We start from the raw sequence: 20,703 nt of genomic DNA on the forward strand, positions 1-20,703 counted from the left end.
CTCAATTTCCAGCCGTAACTCCCCAAAATACGACCCAAGGGGCCGCAGGACCCTCGATCGACCGCCACGCTCGTAAATCGTCGAACAGATCGTCGCTGTCCCTCACGGCGTCAGCCCGTTAAGCTCCCGGCTAATTTTGCTTGTCTATTCATTAGCCGCGCGCGATCAATCCCCATTTAGTTGGTTCGGCATCACAGTCACCTTGGCATCCGCTAATATCGCGGATCCCCGTGTCGCCTTAGACTCGATACACGATGTCGGTTAGTTCTCGGCTCGATCGAATGGTCTTCGGCTGTTTGCGATGCGTGCGTTCGTGTCAGGAATTGAACACCGAACAACGGAATGTTTCTCACCTCTTGCTAAGAAGAAATAGAATATAGAGTAGTTATAGAACGACATATGTAATAGCAATTATGATTCTATTCCGATTCTCTATGAGAGTTTCAGAGGAAACCGATATGTAACAATTTCAGACACTTAGATTGTTGGCTTTCTGTAATGCAATGACGAATCAGTTTTTGTTTCACAAATATTATCATAGATATCGAGATCTTTCTTTTTCTCTTCAATTGATTACAATTTTATCCAGTCGAATCCATAGGTGGATGTAATTAAAATTAAGATTGACTCCTTGCCTTATGATTTACCTCATAACTATGATCGATATCACTTCATCGTTAAATCATTAGCAAAAGACAAAATTTCAAGCTTAATCTACATTTACTCTAAAGATTGACGATTGATAATAGAAAAATAATATTCAATTTACATTTAAAAACAACTAACACATAGATCTCTCAAATTCAGTTTAACCTTTTCGCCACGAGTGACACGATATCGTAGGTTACGAAGTTAATAAAAAGACAACAGATTTATTTCCATAAGCAAATAAAAAATATTCAGCTTCAATCTCTGGAGACGTATATATCTTCGAAAGCTTTCCAATCGGAATTTCTCGATTCGATTGTGGTTCGATCTCTATCTCCGTTCACCGAGAACAATAAGCGAAGAATTTCCGAAAGAATCTCTCGCGGTCGTTGTAACGGAACGTTAGCATCCGCGACGACAGCGAGCCGAGCTCCATTGTAATTGGGTGCTCAAGGTTTAGAGGTTCCGGGCACTTAACTTCACGATCAACCGAAGTTCATCGGCTCGAGTGTTACGGTCAAGCACGGATGCTTCGGGCGAACTGATCTCGAAACTACTCCGGCCCGTCTCCTCTTACCTGTTCCGCTTCGCTCTCGAGTCTCGCTCCGCTGTCTTCCCGCCTGCCGAGGAATGCGGCACCCTAAGGGACAAAGACACGGTGGGAGGGAAGTTGGTTATTGCGTATTAACGACGCAAACTGACGGGTCGATTGTTCGTCGTGCCTCGCCGCCATCTAGGCTTCGACGTGCACGCCGTGTACACGTTCGTTGTAATCGTTGCTAATTAATGGCGCGCTCCGGGCAAATGCTGCCAATGGAAATTCGCGTTACGCGTGCGGATTATGATTTTCTTCTGGCCCTCGATCGCGAATTTATGGGAATACCGTGTTCTTGCAGCTGGAATCGTTATTGCGAACGGTAACTTGAAATAAATCAATTACCAATTAGTTATGACGTTTATATCAGTGTAACATTGTACAACATTGACAGGATACGAACGATAGAGTACGAATAATGTACTATAATAATACTATATCTATTAATGTTGTAGCACATATTGATATTGCGTACCCATAGATTATTGACATTTCATCATCGAATCCCTCGTTCGTCTGCAATACATTTATGTTTTGAATATATCAATATTTACGTATAATCAATTGCACAGACATGAATTAGTTACGTACAGTCGATGTTTATATAAACTCAATTGTAAGGACAAAATATGAGCAAAATGTTTATTGAATAATTTGTGGAACGTTAAAGATTGTTCGTTGAAAGTTTAATTTTAAGGAATCATCAGTGAACGAACTCAGAAGACGATCTATCAAGGAAACTCTGTCGACGGGGACGAGACCAGTGACTGATGAAAGACACGAGAACGAGCGATCAGTGGTATTACTCGATAAACGGTCGGACGCGACGTCGGACACCACTTACCGCTGATGAAAAAACTTCATTACGACCGTTTAAACGTGAGCCTCCGGGAGGAGAGTCTTTCGGGGATGGTTTTTCTAATAAGCCCGATGAAATTCGTCAGGGTGAAGGGAGGGGGGACCGGAAACGTAGATGGCGAGGCGCCCGACAGCGTGTTTCGTTAAGTTTCAACGTATTACCGGCGAGCGTGGCTTATCTAAATGCACTCCGCTTTCGCCGGGGATAGATAAAACACGTTAGCCGCGGTGCACAGCATCCGGCGACCGAGTGGACTCGTCGCGTTTTAATTGCATCGAAAACATTGAACTTTTCGGATTAACCGTGCGTCGCCTCTTGGCCTTGTTTCAACTGTTTCAACTTGGAGTTTTCTGTCGCCGCGGTTCGTTCAGTGGAGATTTTATTTGAGTCGACTTACGCGATCGATTCTAGCCATTAGAAATTTTATGAATCTACTGTTTACATTTGAGATTCGTTTAGTTTGCATTGTATACGTTTCTCAATGTAATTTAGAATCTACAATCGATCAGTAGAAATTGATCGATTCTATCCATTAGTAATTTTATGAATCTGAAATGTAAATTTGAGATTCGTTTAGTTTGGCATTGCATACGTTTCTCAATGTAATTTAGAATCTACAATCGATCAGTAGAAATTATTGATCGATTCTATCCATTAGTAATTTTATGAATCTACCATTTACATTTGAGATTCGTTTAGTTTGCATTGCATACGTTTCTCAATGTAATTTAGAATCTACGATTCACATAAATATTGAAATGACGAATCCTCCGACCTGTACAATGTACATTAATTTACCATTCGGATTAGCAGAATTGCTAATTGTAAAACCAGGAAAACGTTGAATCTCGGGGAATTAAATGTCCCATTTATCCAGCGTTAGCTCCGTAATACCTTTGCCCCGGGTTAATAAACATCTCGCCGCGTCGCGAAGCTAAAATTCGAAAGAACGACGAAAACAAAGGAATTTCTTTGTACGCCGGCCAAGAGAAATTAATTGCATAATCAACATTCCTGTCCGGCGTACCGGATTCCTGGGCCGCGTAGGATTCCTCGGGCTCTTCCCCTATTCTTCCGCTCTTTCTTTGCGCCGCGGCGCGCGTACGGGGCGAGCGAGAAAGGCGGAAGAAAGAGAAAAGTTCCTTTCGTTCAAAGAGACCCCGGTGACAAACTTAGCCGACCGTCAACCGCAACTTGCCTGGCTTCGAATCACAATGTTAGCTCTACCAGTGTTCCATCTGTCGGGATTGCAGCCTTAGAAGCGGCTGCTTCATATTGGAATTAGTCAGCCAACTTCCAACGAGCCGGGGCGCATTCTCCCGAGAGCGGAATCGTAGATTGATGAAAAGCAGTTGCTCGATTGCCGAACAACGCGTCGGCATTCATTGCTCGCGAATTATCACTCGTAAATAACGTACATAATTTATCTGGCAAAATCAATATAAACTTCCAATGCTGTCACATTCAATTTTATCTAAAACGAGTTCAATATTTGAATATCTATTCCGAAACAAAGGAATATTAACCTTTATTCTATTAACCTTTACGGACGAAGGTCCTTCGAAATATAAAACCTTCGACACATAAATGATATATCATTTGCATAAATAATACAAACAGAAACTACGCGCTGTCTTGCTGTTCGAGTAACTAAATCATTCGTCTGCGACTCAGCACTAATTCCATCTCGCCGAAATGACACTCCGCAAAGGGTTAATCAAACATTCAAGCCTCAACGGATCGAATCAACCTCAACCCGAAATCCGCAAAGTTCGATAATTACCAAATTCTCCGCAGAACTCTTCTGCCACTTTCCACCAAACCCACCCCCGAAGCTGCCACTAACCCCGCAACAAACGTCTGTTCCAGATCCAGTCGGAAGGGCGTCGATCCTCCCCCGCAGCAAGATCGGCGATTCGAGGGCGCGATGACCAGCAGAACCGGAAGAGTCCGCGATCGGCAGGTCGCCGAGCATCGCTAACAACCTCCCCCGAGAACCAACGGACGTTCTCGCTACGAAGGAACTCCAGGCGACTCCGGAGTCGCCGGTCCGCTGAACGTACATCCCCTATTCCTCCGTCAGCTGTATTTCGTGAAGAAAATAGGGTTCATTCTCGGGGCCGAAGCGCAAACAGCCTCTCCCGCGTGGCAATTACCGTGAAAGAAGGCGGACTGAAAGGGAAGGAGACCGGGCCGGAGGAAGGGGGCACGGGAAGGGGGCGGAAGGCTGGATGGAAAGACGAAAGATGGGTCGCCGAAGCAACACGGCGGGCGCGTTGATCGCGCCGCCCACGATCTCCCTGGGAGCGTCGCGCGTGAAATGAACGGGGCGTAGTCTTTCGATTCGACACAGTCAATTAAACCTCGAGACGCGATTAAACGCCGGCCGCGCGACCGAGCGATGAGATAGTACACGACGGAGGCGAGGCGGCGGCAAGATTACCGAGCGATCGGCTAATAACGGGCCAATTAAAGCGGAGGCGTCGATCGGAGGGCGGGCCGACGTTTCGGGAAAGGGAGGACGGCTCGGGAAGAGGTCGCGGCTCGCGAAGAGGACCGAGATGACTCGCGGGACCGCTTTCGAGGGGCACCGCCGGTGTTCGTTGGCCAGCGCCGCGTGCCTCTGCTGGCTGGCCCTGTTCTGGCTGGACGGGATCGCCCGGTGCGCCGGCCAGAAGCCGATCAATCTCGGCGTGAAGCGACGGGACGTTTATATCGCCGGTTTCTTCCCGTACGGCAGCCACGTGCCCGAGAGCCACGTCGGACGCGGCGTGATGCCCTCGGTGAAGCTCGCGGTCGATCACATCAACGAGGACCCGTCCGTGCTTAGAAACTACCGGCTGCATATGTGGTGGAACGACACCGAGGTGAGTGATACTGGGATTCTTACGAGATGCTTTCTTAACACGCTCGGTGCCACGGGTACCACGGGTGGTACACGTTAATTTTTGTAACCAAACATTTTTAAGGGACACGTGGTCAAGAATAGCTGTATACGTTACCGAAAACGTCAAGAAACGATATCAAAATATATAAAATTAAAGAAAACTTGTATATAACTTAATATTTTATTTAAAAAATCAATACAGTTCATAAGCAAAGTATGACCGAAATTTCCATGGCACGGAACGTGTTAATGTATAATGCTAGACGTGATGTTAACCGATTTGGCTGGAAGTAGCTCGCATATAACTGCTGAGCCACGCTTTTCCTTTAACCCTAATCGGGCAACGATGTTTCAGTCATATTTGATCTGTTTACTTAAATTTTTTCATTATTTCATATTGCATTTCCGAAAGTCTTTTTGGGCTGTTGAAACTTTGGCTCTGTAAACAGAAACGATGATATTTTAATCATTCCTTTTATTCTCATAAGTGACTGAGAGTCACATAAAAACACGTGGTACGATTAGGGTTAACGGTACGAGAGTTTTTCACGCTTTCCTCGCTGACGATAGAATCGAGGTATTTACAAGCCTTCGGAGCGTTTCGGCAAACGACGTCTTCGAATCCCTTCGCGTCATCCAATCGAATCCCTTAATCCAGGCTCCATTGTACGTGTAACACACGATCCAACGCGCAAGAAATTCCAGGGAAACGAATTCAAGCTTGAACGAAGTCATTCCCACCGCGAATTCAGACCGGCCATTAAACTCTCTTCACGGGCAATTAATTCCGGCGTGTAACCTAACGTTTATCTAAAAAACGAGCGCCGTTTCCACGGTTTTCGAGGACGGCGCAAGGAAACAAAGCCGAAAGCAGGCATCCGCGCGATAACGAGAGTTTCGAGCGCGATCCGCGCTAGACAGAGCGTTTTTACGCGTCGCGATGGCGGGATACGCTTGGACGTCCATGTTTTTCTCGGGCCGCTTTAATGGCTGCCGGCATCGCGCGATTTCGATTCCGACTTTTCTACGGAGAAAGTAACCGATTAATTGAAAGAAACAATAAATAATTCATTTCATTGATCTAAGTACAATCATATTATCTTAAACAACTACTTAACTTCACGGTTCTTAAGTATTTAACAACACTAAACAAACAATCCTCAATAAAGTAGTAAATACACATTCTACTTTTGCAGTTAAAATAATATCAACAATAATGCTACATTTATATTATATTCACATAAATAATAAAATACCTTAATACAAACGCAATAAAATATCTGCGCGAGTAAAATGTCGGAAACCGTGGAGAGGAGGATTCTAAAATTTTAATCTGAGCTCGCAATCACGTGCTAGACACGTCATTCCAAGTTAAGTGGTTAATCACTGCGTCGTTCTGAGCGAGAATCTCGCGATATTCGTGGAATTTTCACGAGTGACCCGTCCTCTGTCGAATCGCGCCGCGTCGGTTCCGGTTCATACAGTTCGAATTAACCCCGACGCGCGGCCCGGACTTACCCGTTTCATTTATTATTCTTTTGCATATTCATCGGGTCTCGTAACGTTCCCGGCGAACGAATATTCCCGTATAATCGGCGTGTTCGTTATCGGACGGGCCACGGGGCGTTGTGTACAATCGCTGCGCGCGTTCTATGCAAAAATCCAGCGAGAAAGCCAATCCCTTTCCGCGGCTGCAGCGCTCCGACGAAATTCCTCTCGCGTTCGCGCGATGCTGCTAGGAAGTATTGAAAAATTAATGATAACGTACGGCTTTATCATCGAATGACCGTTATCGAGACATTCTGCTACCGGACTGGAGCCATTCGAATCTTAACCGTTTGAGTGCTGAAAGTTGCGGAGAGCGGAGGCGCTTCTGTTTATCAGTATCAATTATAATTCTCTTTCTATATTCTTCAAGAAATAAATCAAAGTAAATTTATTTGAATAAATGTTATTTTTTGATATTTCTTTGTAATAACACAATATTTGTGATCTCATTAGATAAGTACTCTTATTAACCCTTTGCACTCGAGAAGTGACTCTCAGTCACCATTTGATTCGGCGTAACAAAATTATAACGTGTTATATATAATATTAAGTTTCGTATAATGCATCAACAGGCGTGAAAGTTTAACGTCATTGTAACTTGAAAGTTACAAAATATATTTGTTTGATGAAATTATTGAAACTATTGAATACCTTGTTAATTCGTATTGATACGTGATTTATTAATTTTGCACTGCATAGAGTTTGTTATAATCATGAACAAAAATTCGGCCCATAGAGGGTTAAGAAAACATTGTTAACACATTGCGTACCGGTAACGAGAAATCTCGTTTTTATGTAAAGACACTTAACTATGCAACCTCGTTAATTACCACAGCATCTGAACAAACATTAAATTCGAATCGAAGCGATTATCTATGTAAAATATATTCCATAACAGTATGATATCTCAGTTTCTCTATGTACAGTGATACAAGTTGGTCTCACTGAAAATTTCCATCCGTACAATTCAGTTTTCTGAAAATTAGCCGGTACGCAATGTGTTAACATAAAACGCCAGCGAGAGGCCAGGCGTTGATATTTCCGCGAGATCCCCGGGCCAATCAATTCTTTAAATTCCACCGTGCCGATCGATGCATCGAACGTCCCCGGCCCGCGCCGGCTAAACGTCACATGCGACTTTTTAGGGATATGGGTTAGTAGGTCTCCCGAAGGAAACGCGGCTCCGTAAAATAGCACTAAAACCAGAAGGCACACCGGGTATATCGGAGCGCGCCGGCAGTTCCGCCAACTTTGTTTTTTACCCGGCTCCCTCCGAGGACACACGGGGAAATATTTTAACGCGATCCGCGTCGGAAACGATCCGCCCCGTAAAAACTTTCGGGGAGATTCGGTTGCGCTCGAGTTCTCGAGGGCGCTCGTTCGTTTCGAGGACTACAAGCTTCCCGGCTTCTTTTTATTATTGCCGACGGCCCGTCTTTGTTGCGCGTTAACCCCCTTGCTTCGCGATATCGAATGGGCGTCGGGAAACTGACGAGGGTCTCGAGCTCGGTTTCGCGAATATCATTCCGTTCTTTCAAGTTGAACTTGCGTGCCGGCTTTCTCTCGGGCTTTGGATTCTTGCGGATGTTTCTGTCACAGTAAAAGGTTGCTATGCGAGCTACTGCCAAATTGGTTAATCCCACGGAACAGAATGTAGAAGCGATATTATGCATTGATTGAATTTTTTCTTCGATACTAGATTTAATGTACTTTGTTATAAGTCTCAAGAAAAGAATCAGGTGTTCGATGTATCGAGTGTTTAGCATAATTAACCCTTTGCGGACGAAGATTCTTTGAAATGTACAAAACCATCAGATGAAGCTACATTGTACATTAATTGCTTAAATAGCAAAAGCAGAAACTAGACGCCAATCTCTTGCTACTCGAGTAATTAGATCATTTTCCTGCGAATCTTCCAAATATGAACGTTTCATCTCTCGGGAACGTCGACATTCGTCCGCATAGGGTTAATACTAGATTCACGGACTATTCTCTAGTTTGTCCTATTGGTTCTAGGAAACTATGCTTATTTATATAGATCGCGAAGTTGAAAATTAGAGTATCGCCGACTATTCGCAGAATCGCACGAATGGAAATCGACTCGTGCTGCTATATAATGTTTAAACAGTTCAATATCCGTCAAATTGACGGGTTCCGTGAATCTAGCGTTACACGGAGAACCGATTGGACGCTCTAGAATGTAAAGATTTCGGTTTTTGAAATATACACGCCGCCAGGTTGCAAGAGAATGCGATTGCAACCGTAAAACCAGGAGTTTCGAAAGAAGAAATCCACTTTGTACGAAAAGTAACGGTGTAGGTCGCGAGGCACGCGAAGGCAAGACACGAAGTAGAGATCCGACTGGAACTTTCGCCATTCGATTCGGGCAAAGTGGTCGCGACAGGCGTTCCGTCGAAGCGAACAATGCCTGATCGAAAGAAGTAACAGCTTCTCCGAGGAACAACGTCGCGGCGGCTTCGGACGCTTAGGGTACAAACGAGCTGGTTAAGAAAGCTGCGTTGACGCTCGCGACACGGACTTCTACGAAGTTCCTCGAATTCCTGAGAAGCCTGCTTTGCTCGCAGAAACTTTGCTGCCGAAAACTGCTCGATTCGCTGGGTTAACGAACGAAATATCCTACTTCGAGCTGAATACTCAATAACTCCTTAATTTATGATTTCCTCCATAGCATTCGCTGGATACTTTCCCGCCGATTACTAAGAAAAGAATCCCGTTTCTATATCCAAATCAATTCGAAACCGCAACGATCGGTAAAATAATTGAATTGAAACTCCAAGGAATCGAATGACACTTATGTGGTATTAATGGTATTTGAATATGTTTTATTTTAAAAAACACAGGAATAGATAATTGAATGAAATACAAATAAATAGAAACGATATAGCTCGCAGTGTACAGGTCTTTTCTCTTCTCAGGTCAAAGCAACTCTCTAAAAACTCTCGCCATCACTTAAAAATCATTCTCTCCCTCACAAGCATTCTTCTTACTCACACTTCCAACAAATTTTCAAAGAAATTATGATTCTATTCCGATTCTCTATGAGAGTTTCGGAGGAAACCGATATATAACGTTTTCAGACACTTATATAGATTGTTGGCTTCCTGTAATGCAAATCAGTTTCTGTTTCACAAATATTATCATGGAGATCGAGATCTGTTTTTCTCTTCAATTGATTTTAATTCCAGTCGAATCCATAGGTGGATATAATTAAAATTAAGATTGATACTAACCCTTAGCACTGCAGATAGTTTTGTAATCTATCAGCAGTTGCAACAAATTTTTATAGTATCTCTAGTTCAAATGAAAAATGCGATAATATTACCTCAATCTTTTATTCTCCCTCAGTACAAAATTTACATATATGGAAAATCGAATAATTTTAGTGCAGTTTCTTTAAGATTCATTCAAATATTTAATATTATAACTGGTGCAATATTGGAGCCTACAGAGTTCAAAGGGTTAACCCCAAAGAATTAACCCCCAGAAATTCCAAAATCTCCGCTACGAATCCGGCGCGATGTCCCGCGGCGCATCCGTTCGCTCTAAACCGCAGCAATCGATAGCAGAACAATTCGCTCGGAGCTCGAAGGAATGAAATCACGCTTATATCAAGCAAATATCGAAGTCCTCGTCGGGGGACTGCCACAATATCGCGAAGCAGGCCATTAGAATCGAGACATACGCTGCGCGGGAAGGATATCGTAGCGAAACGATGGCTCTTGGCATCGTTCACCGCGGAAACCGAGAGAGCCACCGTTGCCAGAGATCGTCTGGCCACGATGGGATCCCGATAAACGTCGAACGATCATCCGCCGCGCGTACGGACCGGTCCGAGCTTGTTAAGTCCACAGGTTGCTCTTCGCTCACGCGGAGCCGCGTGGCTCGCAACGATAATCCCGGCCGTCTCCGATGAAAACGGTAACGATATTAATCGATCGAAAAGAGAGCACTTAACGCGCCCCTGTTTCCACTCGGGGAAAAATTCGCCGCTCGGCTAGCCCGCCGCTTACCGAGCGGTCCGCGGTAATTTGTCGATCGCGCCGCGTCCGAAACGCATCGGACAGATCGTGAATTACGCGGGACGAAATAGAAATTCGGCAAAACGGGCTGGAACGGAATTATAGCGAGTTATAGTCCTTTCTAATGGATACTGTAGAAAGTTTCAATGTTTTATGTGTATTTCGTGTGCCTGGAATTTCTCTATCCTTTCTCAGAAGTGTAACGGGAATTGCAGTTTGTAAGCGTTAACAGTTTGTTCTATTGTTTCTTGAAGACATGTTTGTTCATCTAGGTCGCGGAAATTAGAGTCTCGAGAACGGAGAATTATGTATTCGGGTAATTGAATTAAAATCGACTTAATCCTACTAAATATGCTTGTATCTAAATTCGGTGAATTGTTAAACGTTGTCCTCGTATCATCGCAATCATAGATTCTATTTGACAATGCTGTCGATTAAATTATGTTATCAAAGTAAAACTAAAGTCGCGCAGTCGAGTGGACTCAAAAGAATAATTCCTCACCGAAAGGGTTAAATTGTTATGAAGTAATGTTTGAAGCATTCTGTATTCGTGAAATTGATTGGTTGCGTAAATCTAGTGTTAGGGGAAGCTAGTGTCGGTTAAATCGTTCCGCTAATTGAGAAGGGGTTCTCCATTGTAGGGAGCAGCTACGCGAAAACATCGTAAATCGGTCCGATTGATAGCTTACTCGTGCCGCGGACAAAAGGAGAACGTTCCTCTCGGGCAAACTTTCATTTCAAGGATAAAAGAGTATCGAGCGAACGGCCGATCCGTCTCGAAAATTCCATCCATTTCGCCCGTTCCGCGCTAATCCCGCCGACGTCTCCGCTGTTCTCTTTCGCCCGTGGACGCTGTAATTCTTCGTCGCCGGTTTCGCTCGGCTCGATCTCGTTATTAGCCCCCCGCTATATCAGTTTCCTTTACTGCCGCCGGAATTTACTACTACAATTTTCAAGAAACCCGCAGAAACTTCCGGTGAACCGGGCAAATTGGGAATACCGACGTAGTTCTTTAGGAAATAGAAATTTCGTAATCGATTCGATCCATCTGGCAGTTCCGCCGGCGATTCTTCTCCCGTGTTCTGAATAAAATCATTTCGAAACTAGAGCTACGAGTTACCGTTCCTACGCTCACGCCAAGAAGCAATAGCAATCGCATGGACAATAGAAACTTGGCTCTTGGCCCGTTTTTTATCTGACAACAGCGAGCGCGGGGCGCAGCGATAGCTGCTGTTAAGGCCGACACCTCCTTCAGTTTCATGTGACAACGCAATATACGACGATGTATTAACGACGACGCTTTAACCTTCTCGGAAAGGCTTTTCTTAAGATTTAAAACGTCGTTCCTTGTTCATTCGTTCCTGTCCAATTTCATTCCCAGTGTATTCTCTCAGTTTCAAAGTTTGGGTAAAATAAATATACTCGAATGGGTAATTCTCTCCTACCCGGTACTGCTAGCTTTAAGTATTACAAATAATTACTTCATGCCTATGGAATAATCACCGCCAATACCGATCACCCAGACAAAAATTAAATCCACAAAAATTACGATATCAAATCGACTGCATTAGCCTCCGCTCTATTCTTAATTCTCCCCTCCTTTCCTCCTCTCACCTTCTATATCACTTCACCTCACAGATCGATACGAAACACTGCGAATACCTATTCACTTAAGTAAAAACTTGACAGCTGAAAATCGCAGAGAACGCACGGAAAAAGATATATTCGTCCCATTGATCCCCGAAAATATTCCGGTGGCCCACAGCGACTGCCATTAGCCTGCTCCCGATCCAGCCGCCACTCCTCGAAACGGCGCAAACATCCTGAAGCTGAAAAGCAGCGGGAGGCAATAGGATTCCGCTGCGAAACGCATCGAAAAACCTCCACGTATCCGCATTCTTTCGCTCGGCCGCGGTGCACGCGCGTCCGCACGGGGGAAGCGGATCGCGCGCGGCAGGAGGCTCCGTTATAAATAACCCGTCTCGTATCTGAAATCAATGACTCCATTCTAAATAGACGTTTTCAGGTTGAAAAGCTGAATGAGATAGATTATTGTGTCGGCGGGCGGGCCGGCCACGAAGCGGATGAGTCAGCGGTTCCGCGGGGAAGACGAGTCTCCCCGAATCCCGGCCGGATTCGCGGATAGAAAATCTGTCGGTCGCGTCGCGGCGGTGCAATGGCGGCCGCCGGAACAGACGAGCAGGCTCGGGGAATACTGGGGCGCGCGCACGTGCGCCTTTCTCCCCCGTTTTTCTGTTTTAACTCGATTCGAACGGGACACGGCTCGCTAGCCGGAGAAGCGGGCTCGAGAGGAAACCACGCTCGGTTAACCCTTTGCACTCCAAAGTTTTTCCCTCGAAGTGTTCGACGGCTCCCGATGAAACGCGCGCGACGTTTCTTCGAACTCTTGTCGGACGTTGGCTTCGCGTACATGATTCTCGGTTGTAGTTGTCTTCGGCGATTATTTAGGCTATTAGCGAAATTACTGCTTGTATCTAAATTCGGTGGATTGTTAAACGTTGTCCTCGTATTATCGCAATCATAGATTCTATTTGACAATGGTGTCGATTATTAGATTATGTTATATATCTGTAACATATATTCTGTAATCTGTTCTATAATTACTTATGGAAGTCTTCGAATGAAACCCTATGTTGTAGTATAGAAATGAGGAGACTTCTGGCAATGGTCCTGTTTTCGAGAAAGTGAGCTTTAAGTTGGAATGTACGTATGATTTGTAAGTAACGTGTCTAATTAGACTGTGGACGTTAATTTCATTCGTACGGTACTGCGACGTTATCTAACTTTGAAGATGAGAATCTTTGTTCTATGTATTTTGTCTGGCATTTATTCTTTTTCATTTCAGATATAATATTACTGTTGCATATCTAGAAAATTGATACGTTATCTTCAAATTTTCCGTGGTTGTCGTTTATCTTTCTTCAGGTAGCCACATCTCGGATACCACGGAAACCACGTTGTCCCCGAGTTCCTCCGCGCAGTTATTATTTATTTAAGCGCGGAACCTCGTTGGCCGGGTTCGCTTTAAAGGCTAATGAAGAAAAAACCATCGCTTTGAGTTCGTCCGCGCGCTTATTGCATATTTAACTGCGAAATCTTTTTAGACGAGTGTGCCCCGTAAACTGATGAACAAAAATCCGTCGCTTCGAGTTTCCTCGCGCGTTTATCGCGGATCCGACTGCGACGCCCTTTGTTGCCGGGCACATCTCCGGAAAGGGAGGAACAAAAACTCATCGCCGCGAGTTTCTTCGTCCCGTTATTATTTATTTAACGCTCGCGAGCGATAACGATGATTCCCCGTGATCACGGACGCGCGCAATTTCCCTGAAACAACGGCGCGCGCGAAACCGGCTCGGCCGGAAAATCCATTTCAATTATCGAAAACGAATTGCGATTGCTCGCGCGCTGAAAACGAGAACTACAATAGTAATCGGTCGGATTACGGGTGGACGCAGTTGCCATACGCTCCGGGCGGGTCGAGGTTCGCTGGACGGCTGAAGCAATCGGCCAGCAATCGTCCGATCGGTTGCTGCTTGCTCCGCGATGCACTTTGAACTGCTGACATCGAGACGCGACGTTTCGCGACGCGAGGAATTCTCTAAATACGATCGAGTAAGAATATTTTGGGATTTTTCTGAACATTTTGCACTCGGAAATTTTCTAGTAGGAATATTGAACGTTTACCGATAATGTACGCTCTATCTCTAACGATTAGGGAAAAAATGATGATGCTTATTCCAGAGGTTTACGATCGATAATAATAATTAATTCTAAAAACTGAGTAACACTTCGGCTTGTCAGATTCGGTTGGAAATTTCCGTCGCGTCTGACACGATATTAGGTCAAGAGGTTAATTATCAAAGTTTAGTCAGTGTTATTTCAAAGCCCGGAGAATCTGGCGTCCGGAGATCGGTCCGAAGCTAGTAGAAAATTTAATTAGATCTTCGAAAATTTGGGTCAGAATAGGTTCAACGACTATTATCGGTTAACCATGAATTACCTCGCGTTCCTAAGTAGCCGTTCTGCAACCTGTTGGCGATTTCTTGGAATAATGTAAAGGGCGTGAAGTTCGAATCCGGCGGGACGCGAAGTCCGGTGCAATTAAGCCGGTCTTCAATCCCACGGCTAATTTCCTTCGCCCCTCGCGGGACAAATACATTGTCCGGACGGTTCGGAGCTTAATCGAATGCTAACTTTCCGATAACTTCCCGATAATATACGCGGAAGCTGTCCTTCGCTGAACGAATGCCGAATAGAATCTATAAGTTGAGCAATTAGAGTGTGATATTTTATTAGTCCTCTCCCCCTGCAATGACTGTTTTATATTTTATATATTACATTATATACGATTCTTCCTCTCCTTCTCATTATTATTTAACCCTTTCGAACCTGTAGCTCACAAATCAAATTTTCAGGACAGATACATTCACTTTCATAATGTAACTTCTCATTTCTAACACGACTCTTCCTCTCATTATTTCACTCTTCCAACCTTGTAGGTCCCAAATCAAAATTTTCAAGGAAAATAAATGAATGTTCACGATACAGTTATATAGTTCAGCACGAACACCGTACTACTATTGTAGTTGATAGCTCCATATGATGGTTCCTTAAGAAATACTCTCACCCAGATTTCGCAGAATGTTCTTTTCATCGAATTCTATATTATCATTAACCCTTTGCACTCGGAAGTTCTTCACTAGAAATATTTTAACATTTTCTGCTGAGACAAAATCGATATTTTGTGAAACTAAGTCGACGAGAAATCACGCGTACATCGAGGAACAAAGCTATTTTGTTTCAGTATTTCTCAAAATAATGCATTGTAGGAAATATAATATTAAATATCAAATTTTATAGTTCTGTATGAAATCAAGTGGTGAGTCACCTCTCGAGTGCAAAGGGTTAGTTCTTACCATTAACACTAGAACTACCGTACCAGTCAAAATGACTGGTTTCGATTTTTTTGTTTAGTAAGTATTGATATCTTCGAAGCATTGAATATTCGAAATGACTTTGAAAATGAATAGTTTCATTTGAGTACTATAATGGATGCTTGAAGAAACTGAAAATAATCTATTGCTACAATTTTTATAGGAATTGCATATTAATCGTATTAAATGCTCAGTAGTTCTACTATTAAAATATTCAATATCATAACTACTGCAACATTGGAGCCTACACAGTTCAAAGAGTTAATTCGGATTCGTTTTCACCTCAAATCGTGTAATAAAAATATCCTCTACACAAGTCAAATATTCTCTTCTACAAATATAAAAAAGAAACAAAGGAAAATGTTCTCGGTAGTTCTAGTATTAAAAAATGTTTTATATTTTCTCGGTCTCACTTAGAAGGATTCGCATCGAAGACGTAGGAGAGCCACAGTTGGGCGAAGCGTATCAATAATCGGGAAATAGGCGCAGCGGAACCACGATCGCGACGGGTGCGATGGTCCCAGTGTTAATAAATGCGTTTCCGTCTCCGTCTAATCCCGCTCGGATCAGGGGAAACGGGAAAACCCGGCGTATCTCGTCCCCGCGATCGCCGTTACTCCGGTAACAGGTTGGTCCGGCGACGAGGAAGAAGTAGAAAAGCGTGTAAGGGGATGGAAGATAAAATTGGCGTTTCGGGGCCGGTGTGATCCAAAAATGTTTGAGGGCCGACACGCTATAGGGGACGGATGCCGAGGGGGCGGTGGTACGCGACGTGGAAGAAAAGGGGGATCCGTTCGAGATCGATCCGCGGATAATCGCGACCTACAACCTCTCCTCGCCGACCAATAATAGCGAATCGCTGGCTTCGAGAATCTCGAGGCATTCTCGCCGGTTAAATCGCGGGACGCGCGACTTTCAGCAGTCGAGAGTCCCTAATACGGCGCACTCGCTTTAACCGTCTTAGTACCTCGCAATTTTCGAGGGTGCCGTTCAGAAATACCTTCCAAGATAAGTATGTTCGACGATGTTATTGGAATCGATACGATCCTGCCGGGGAGAAGGGTAACTCGCGTTACACGCCCCGCTTTTCAGTGCCGCTCGTTTCCACGGTGGAATCTCGTTCTAGAATTTATGGGAAGACGTGGGATGTTCAATTGAATCGCGCGATGCGCGGTTGCGTGTGAATCAGAAGCCAATGCGGTCTAGAGACTTGAGAAATTAATATCTTTCGAGACGTTCGGCTTGAATATTTTAGGGAGCTGGAGAAATCAGAGCTCTCGCCTAGGAAAACCGAGTATGCTTCAATAATAATTAAAAAGAAGATTCCAAAATGGAGCTAAATTGTATATGGATTGCTGAGACAATAGAACTCCAAACCGATCTCTGTAACTAAATCATTTGCAACTTAGTATCCCGAATACGAAAGCTTCATCCTTCAATAATAATTAAAAAGAATATTCCAAAATGGAGCTGAATTATATATAGATTGCTGAGACAATAGAACTCCAAACCGATCTCTGTATCTAAGATTTATATATTCATATTTAAATTTATTAATAATCATACAAATGATCATATGTATCCTATTAATATATCCAAAATTTGGTTAATAATATATAATTATTTAGTTTATTTTAAGAATTTTATTAAAAAATAATTTATTTAATCTATATTTATTTAATTTTATTTAATTGGTTAATTTTTATTAATCTGGATTAATATGATTTATTTATTTTTTTTTATTTGATTAATATCTTTATTTATTTTTTAATTAATTTATAGAAGTAGGCTGGATTAATCTATTTAATAAAATTAATTTGAATTTATAAAAAATTTATTTTAAAATAATAAATAATTATTTATTTTTAGGAGAGGCTATATCTATTTCATATAATTATTTTACGTATTAATTTTTAATGTTAATTTTTTTATTAGTATTTATTAATTTCATGTAAGTTGTAATCATTTGCAACTTAGTGTCCCAAAATGTCAACGTTCGTCGAAGGGTTAAGCACCCACTTGAACAGAAAACGCTCGCGCGAATAGTCTCCTGACTTTAATCCACGAAGAATCTCGCACCTTTCGATCTGGGAGGAAACGGGTTCGGAAACGCCGGCGAGAAAGTCGGGAAAGAGCTCGTGGGAAGATTGATAGAATCGAGAAGAAAGAGAAGGGCGTCGCGCTAGGGGTTGCCGGCGAGCAGCGGCGCGGCGAGCAGGGCGGCGCGGGGCGGGCCGCGAAAGAAGAAAGGAGAGAGGCAGCGAGAAAGCGCTCACCTTGACTCAGTGGCTGTGCAGTATCGATCCGCCGGGTAAACTCGCTAATATAATTGTCTCTGTACCGCAAAAACTGCCAGCCGCCGCCGCCGCCGCCGCTGCCGCGTCGGTAACGTCGCCGTCGGCTAATTCATCGTGGAAACTCCGTCGGCGGAATTCGCGCGGTCAATTCCGCGAGAATAAATTAACCGACTTTTCGTCGAGTTAACTCGAACGTCGCCGACGCCGGTTCCGTTACGCGGGCCACGGAATCCTGCGCCGAATAATCGCGAGGCGGCCCGTTTCGGGGAAGTTCACGGATGTCCGAGCGCGTCGCCGTCGGAACGACGGAATTCAATTGAGATTCCTGTTACTTCGTTCACAGGCAGATGATTCTGTTAGCGATCCGTCGCTGACGGGATTTTTGGAGCTCGGGAAAGTCTTTTCACGGAAAGCTGAATTATGCATGGATGTGTTGAATAAGGAAAAAGCGGAAGTTGCGCGTTGATCTCGCGTTGTTTGGCTGATCAGATGTGTTACGCTTGCGCCGAATCGTAATATTAGGATATTAAATTGCTTGTCGGATCAAGGGAGACACGCAGCAGAGGGATTGTGGCCCGGAGATAGGCGTTTTCTGCGGGAAATCGAGTTTTCTACGCGACTACGCGAAAGAGAGCACCCACGCGGGCCAAAGGAAATTCTGTTTACCGTTTCATAGCCGGCAGCTTACCGAGTGTTCGGATTAAGTTGGGATTCACGGGGCTTTTAGACGGAAAAAGCCTAAACGCGGAACAGTGTCGTGAAAGCTGTTCCCTTGAGCGACGAAACCGAGCGTGCTGTGCGAGTTCGTCGCGGCGTTGTTCGATCGTTTGACTATTAGCGTGTCCCTTCTCTCGCGTGATCTGTGACACAGCGTTTTAACCCCTTGCTCTGTGATTTATGTCTCAACTATGATCGACACAATTATTATCCTTAATAATTCATTAGGAAAGTGGAAATATTCAATGTCTACGTTTACTCTTGTTAACGATTATTAACAGGAAAGCAATATTTCATTTATATCTCAAACAAGTGAACACTTCGTCTTTCTAGTTATAATGTCCATCGCGAGTCACGATATTCGAGGTGAAGGGGTTAAACGTTAATCTACGAGTAAACTTCGAACATTCGATAGGAACGATCGATCTCGATGGTATCAATTCCGATAGAAATAATCGAATTGTTTTATACCCCATTATAGAAGGATCCCTAAATTGCGTTATTAATTAAGTGCCCGGTCTACCCGGAACTTCGGCCATAAAACAGCCAATTTATTCGTTAGAAGCCAGTTAATACGGAGGATGAAATCCCAGATAATTTTTCTTAATTCAAGATTGCGGTTACAGCAGCCCGGCCGCCGTGTAATTAGATTTTCAATTCGGCCCCGGGCTGGGAAAAGGTTGTTCGTCATTGTTCCAGACGTTCTAAACGCTCTCCGGAGCCAGCGATAATAACGGCATCGAGGCTGCTGGAAGTAACAATAACAACGGTAACGCAATTACTGCGAACGCTGAGACTCGGGCGAGTTTCAAGATGAACCGGCTGTTTCCCGGATATTCCGGGGATGATCGCCGATACCGGTCCGTGAAATTCGCCGCGAGAATTTCGCCGGAGAAACTCGTTGGACTCAGGAATGGTTTCCGCCGCGGTTCCAACCTTAATCGAGCTCCCTGCTATCCTACGAGCTGTCTAGATTCCCAAAAAGCCTCGTCATCCTTCGGGTACGAGCTTTTTAAGGCGCGAACGCGCGTGTCACCGAAGAGGAATCCCGACGACACGATTCCAACGAACGATCTCGTTCCTATCGCGAGATGGGGGCTCTCCGAGGATTGGGAATCGTGATTCATGCTTCTTTCATTACTCCGGAGCACCAGTTTCCAGATTCTCAAGTCCTCGAACTGTCAAATTTCTAAAGTTCCAAACACTTAGCACTCCAGCACTCCAGCACTCCCTTAGCACTCCAGATCGTTCTGTAATCTATCAGCAACTGCAACGAATTTTTATAATATTCTTAGCGAAAATTAGAAATGTAACATTTCTTCGATCTTTTATTTTCCATGTTAGTACAAAATTTGGATGTGTGGGAAATCTAATAATCTTAGGGTAGTTTCTTTAAGATTCGTTTAAATATTTAATATCATAACATTTCTTCGATCTTTTATTTTTCTTCATAGTACAAAATTTGGATGTGTGGAAAATCTAATAATCTTAGGGTAGTTTCTTTAATATTCATTTAAATATTAATTGTTGATATCTTAAAAGCATTGAATATTCGAAATGATCTTGAAAATAGCTTTGACTTGAATACTATAGTGAATGTCTGAAGAAACCGAAAATAATCTATCGTTAGAATTTTTATAGAGATTACATATCAGTCGTATTAAATCCTCGGTAGTTCTAGTGTTAAAATATGCGATACAACTGGTGCAATATTGGAGCCTACAGAGTTCAAAGGGTTAAACACGTTCGAACCTCCAAACATTCAAATTCCAACGTTTCTAAACATTCTAATCCTTAAATCTTCCAAACATTCGAATCCCAAAAACACCAAACATCTCCGAATCCCCCGCAACTCACGGAAAACCAATTCGCCATCGGTACTTTATCAAGCTCCGCTCCAGATCGGGAAGCTCGAGCGCCTCCTCCATCTTTTCTTCGCGAGACTCGTCATCGAGATCAGTCAGCGTCCCGTGAAACTAGGCCCACGTTCTTCAATACCGAATTCGGCCGAAAATTGCACGGACGGGAATTCATTTCCGCGTGGAACGGTTGCACGGCCAGGAGGCCAGGCTCTGGCCCGATTAATTACGAATTCTCGATTGTTCTTTGGGCGAACGCGCGCGCACTCGGCTGCCCGTTCAGCCGAATTCCCCGTTC

General features: G+C 43.8%; 1 protein-coding gene across 2 annotated transcripts in view; it reads left to right on the forward strand.

Moving 5' to 3' along the window:
• GABA-B-R2 (gamma-aminobutyric acid type B receptor subunit 2) overlaps positions 1-20,703 on the forward strand; it is a 228,323-nt gene that overhangs the window by 44,535 nt on the left and 163,085 nt on the right. For both annotated transcript variants that reach the window (XM_076369903.1, XM_076369904.1), the window contains exon 3: positions 3,972-4,969. In XM_076369903.1, coding sequence (XP_076226018.1) covers positions 4,664-4,969 — 306 coding nt within the window. In that variant the 5' untranslated portion in view covers positions 3,972-4,663. The remainder of the gene's footprint in view (positions 1-3,971; positions 4,970-20,703) is intronic.

This window comes from Nomia melanderi, chromosome 1 (genome assembly GCF_051020985.1).
Source record: "Nomia melanderi isolate GNS246 chromosome 1, iyNomMela1, whole genome shotgun sequence".
Taxonomy (NCBI): domain Eukaryota; kingdom Metazoa; phylum Arthropoda; class Insecta; order Hymenoptera; family Halictidae; genus Nomia; species Nomia melanderi.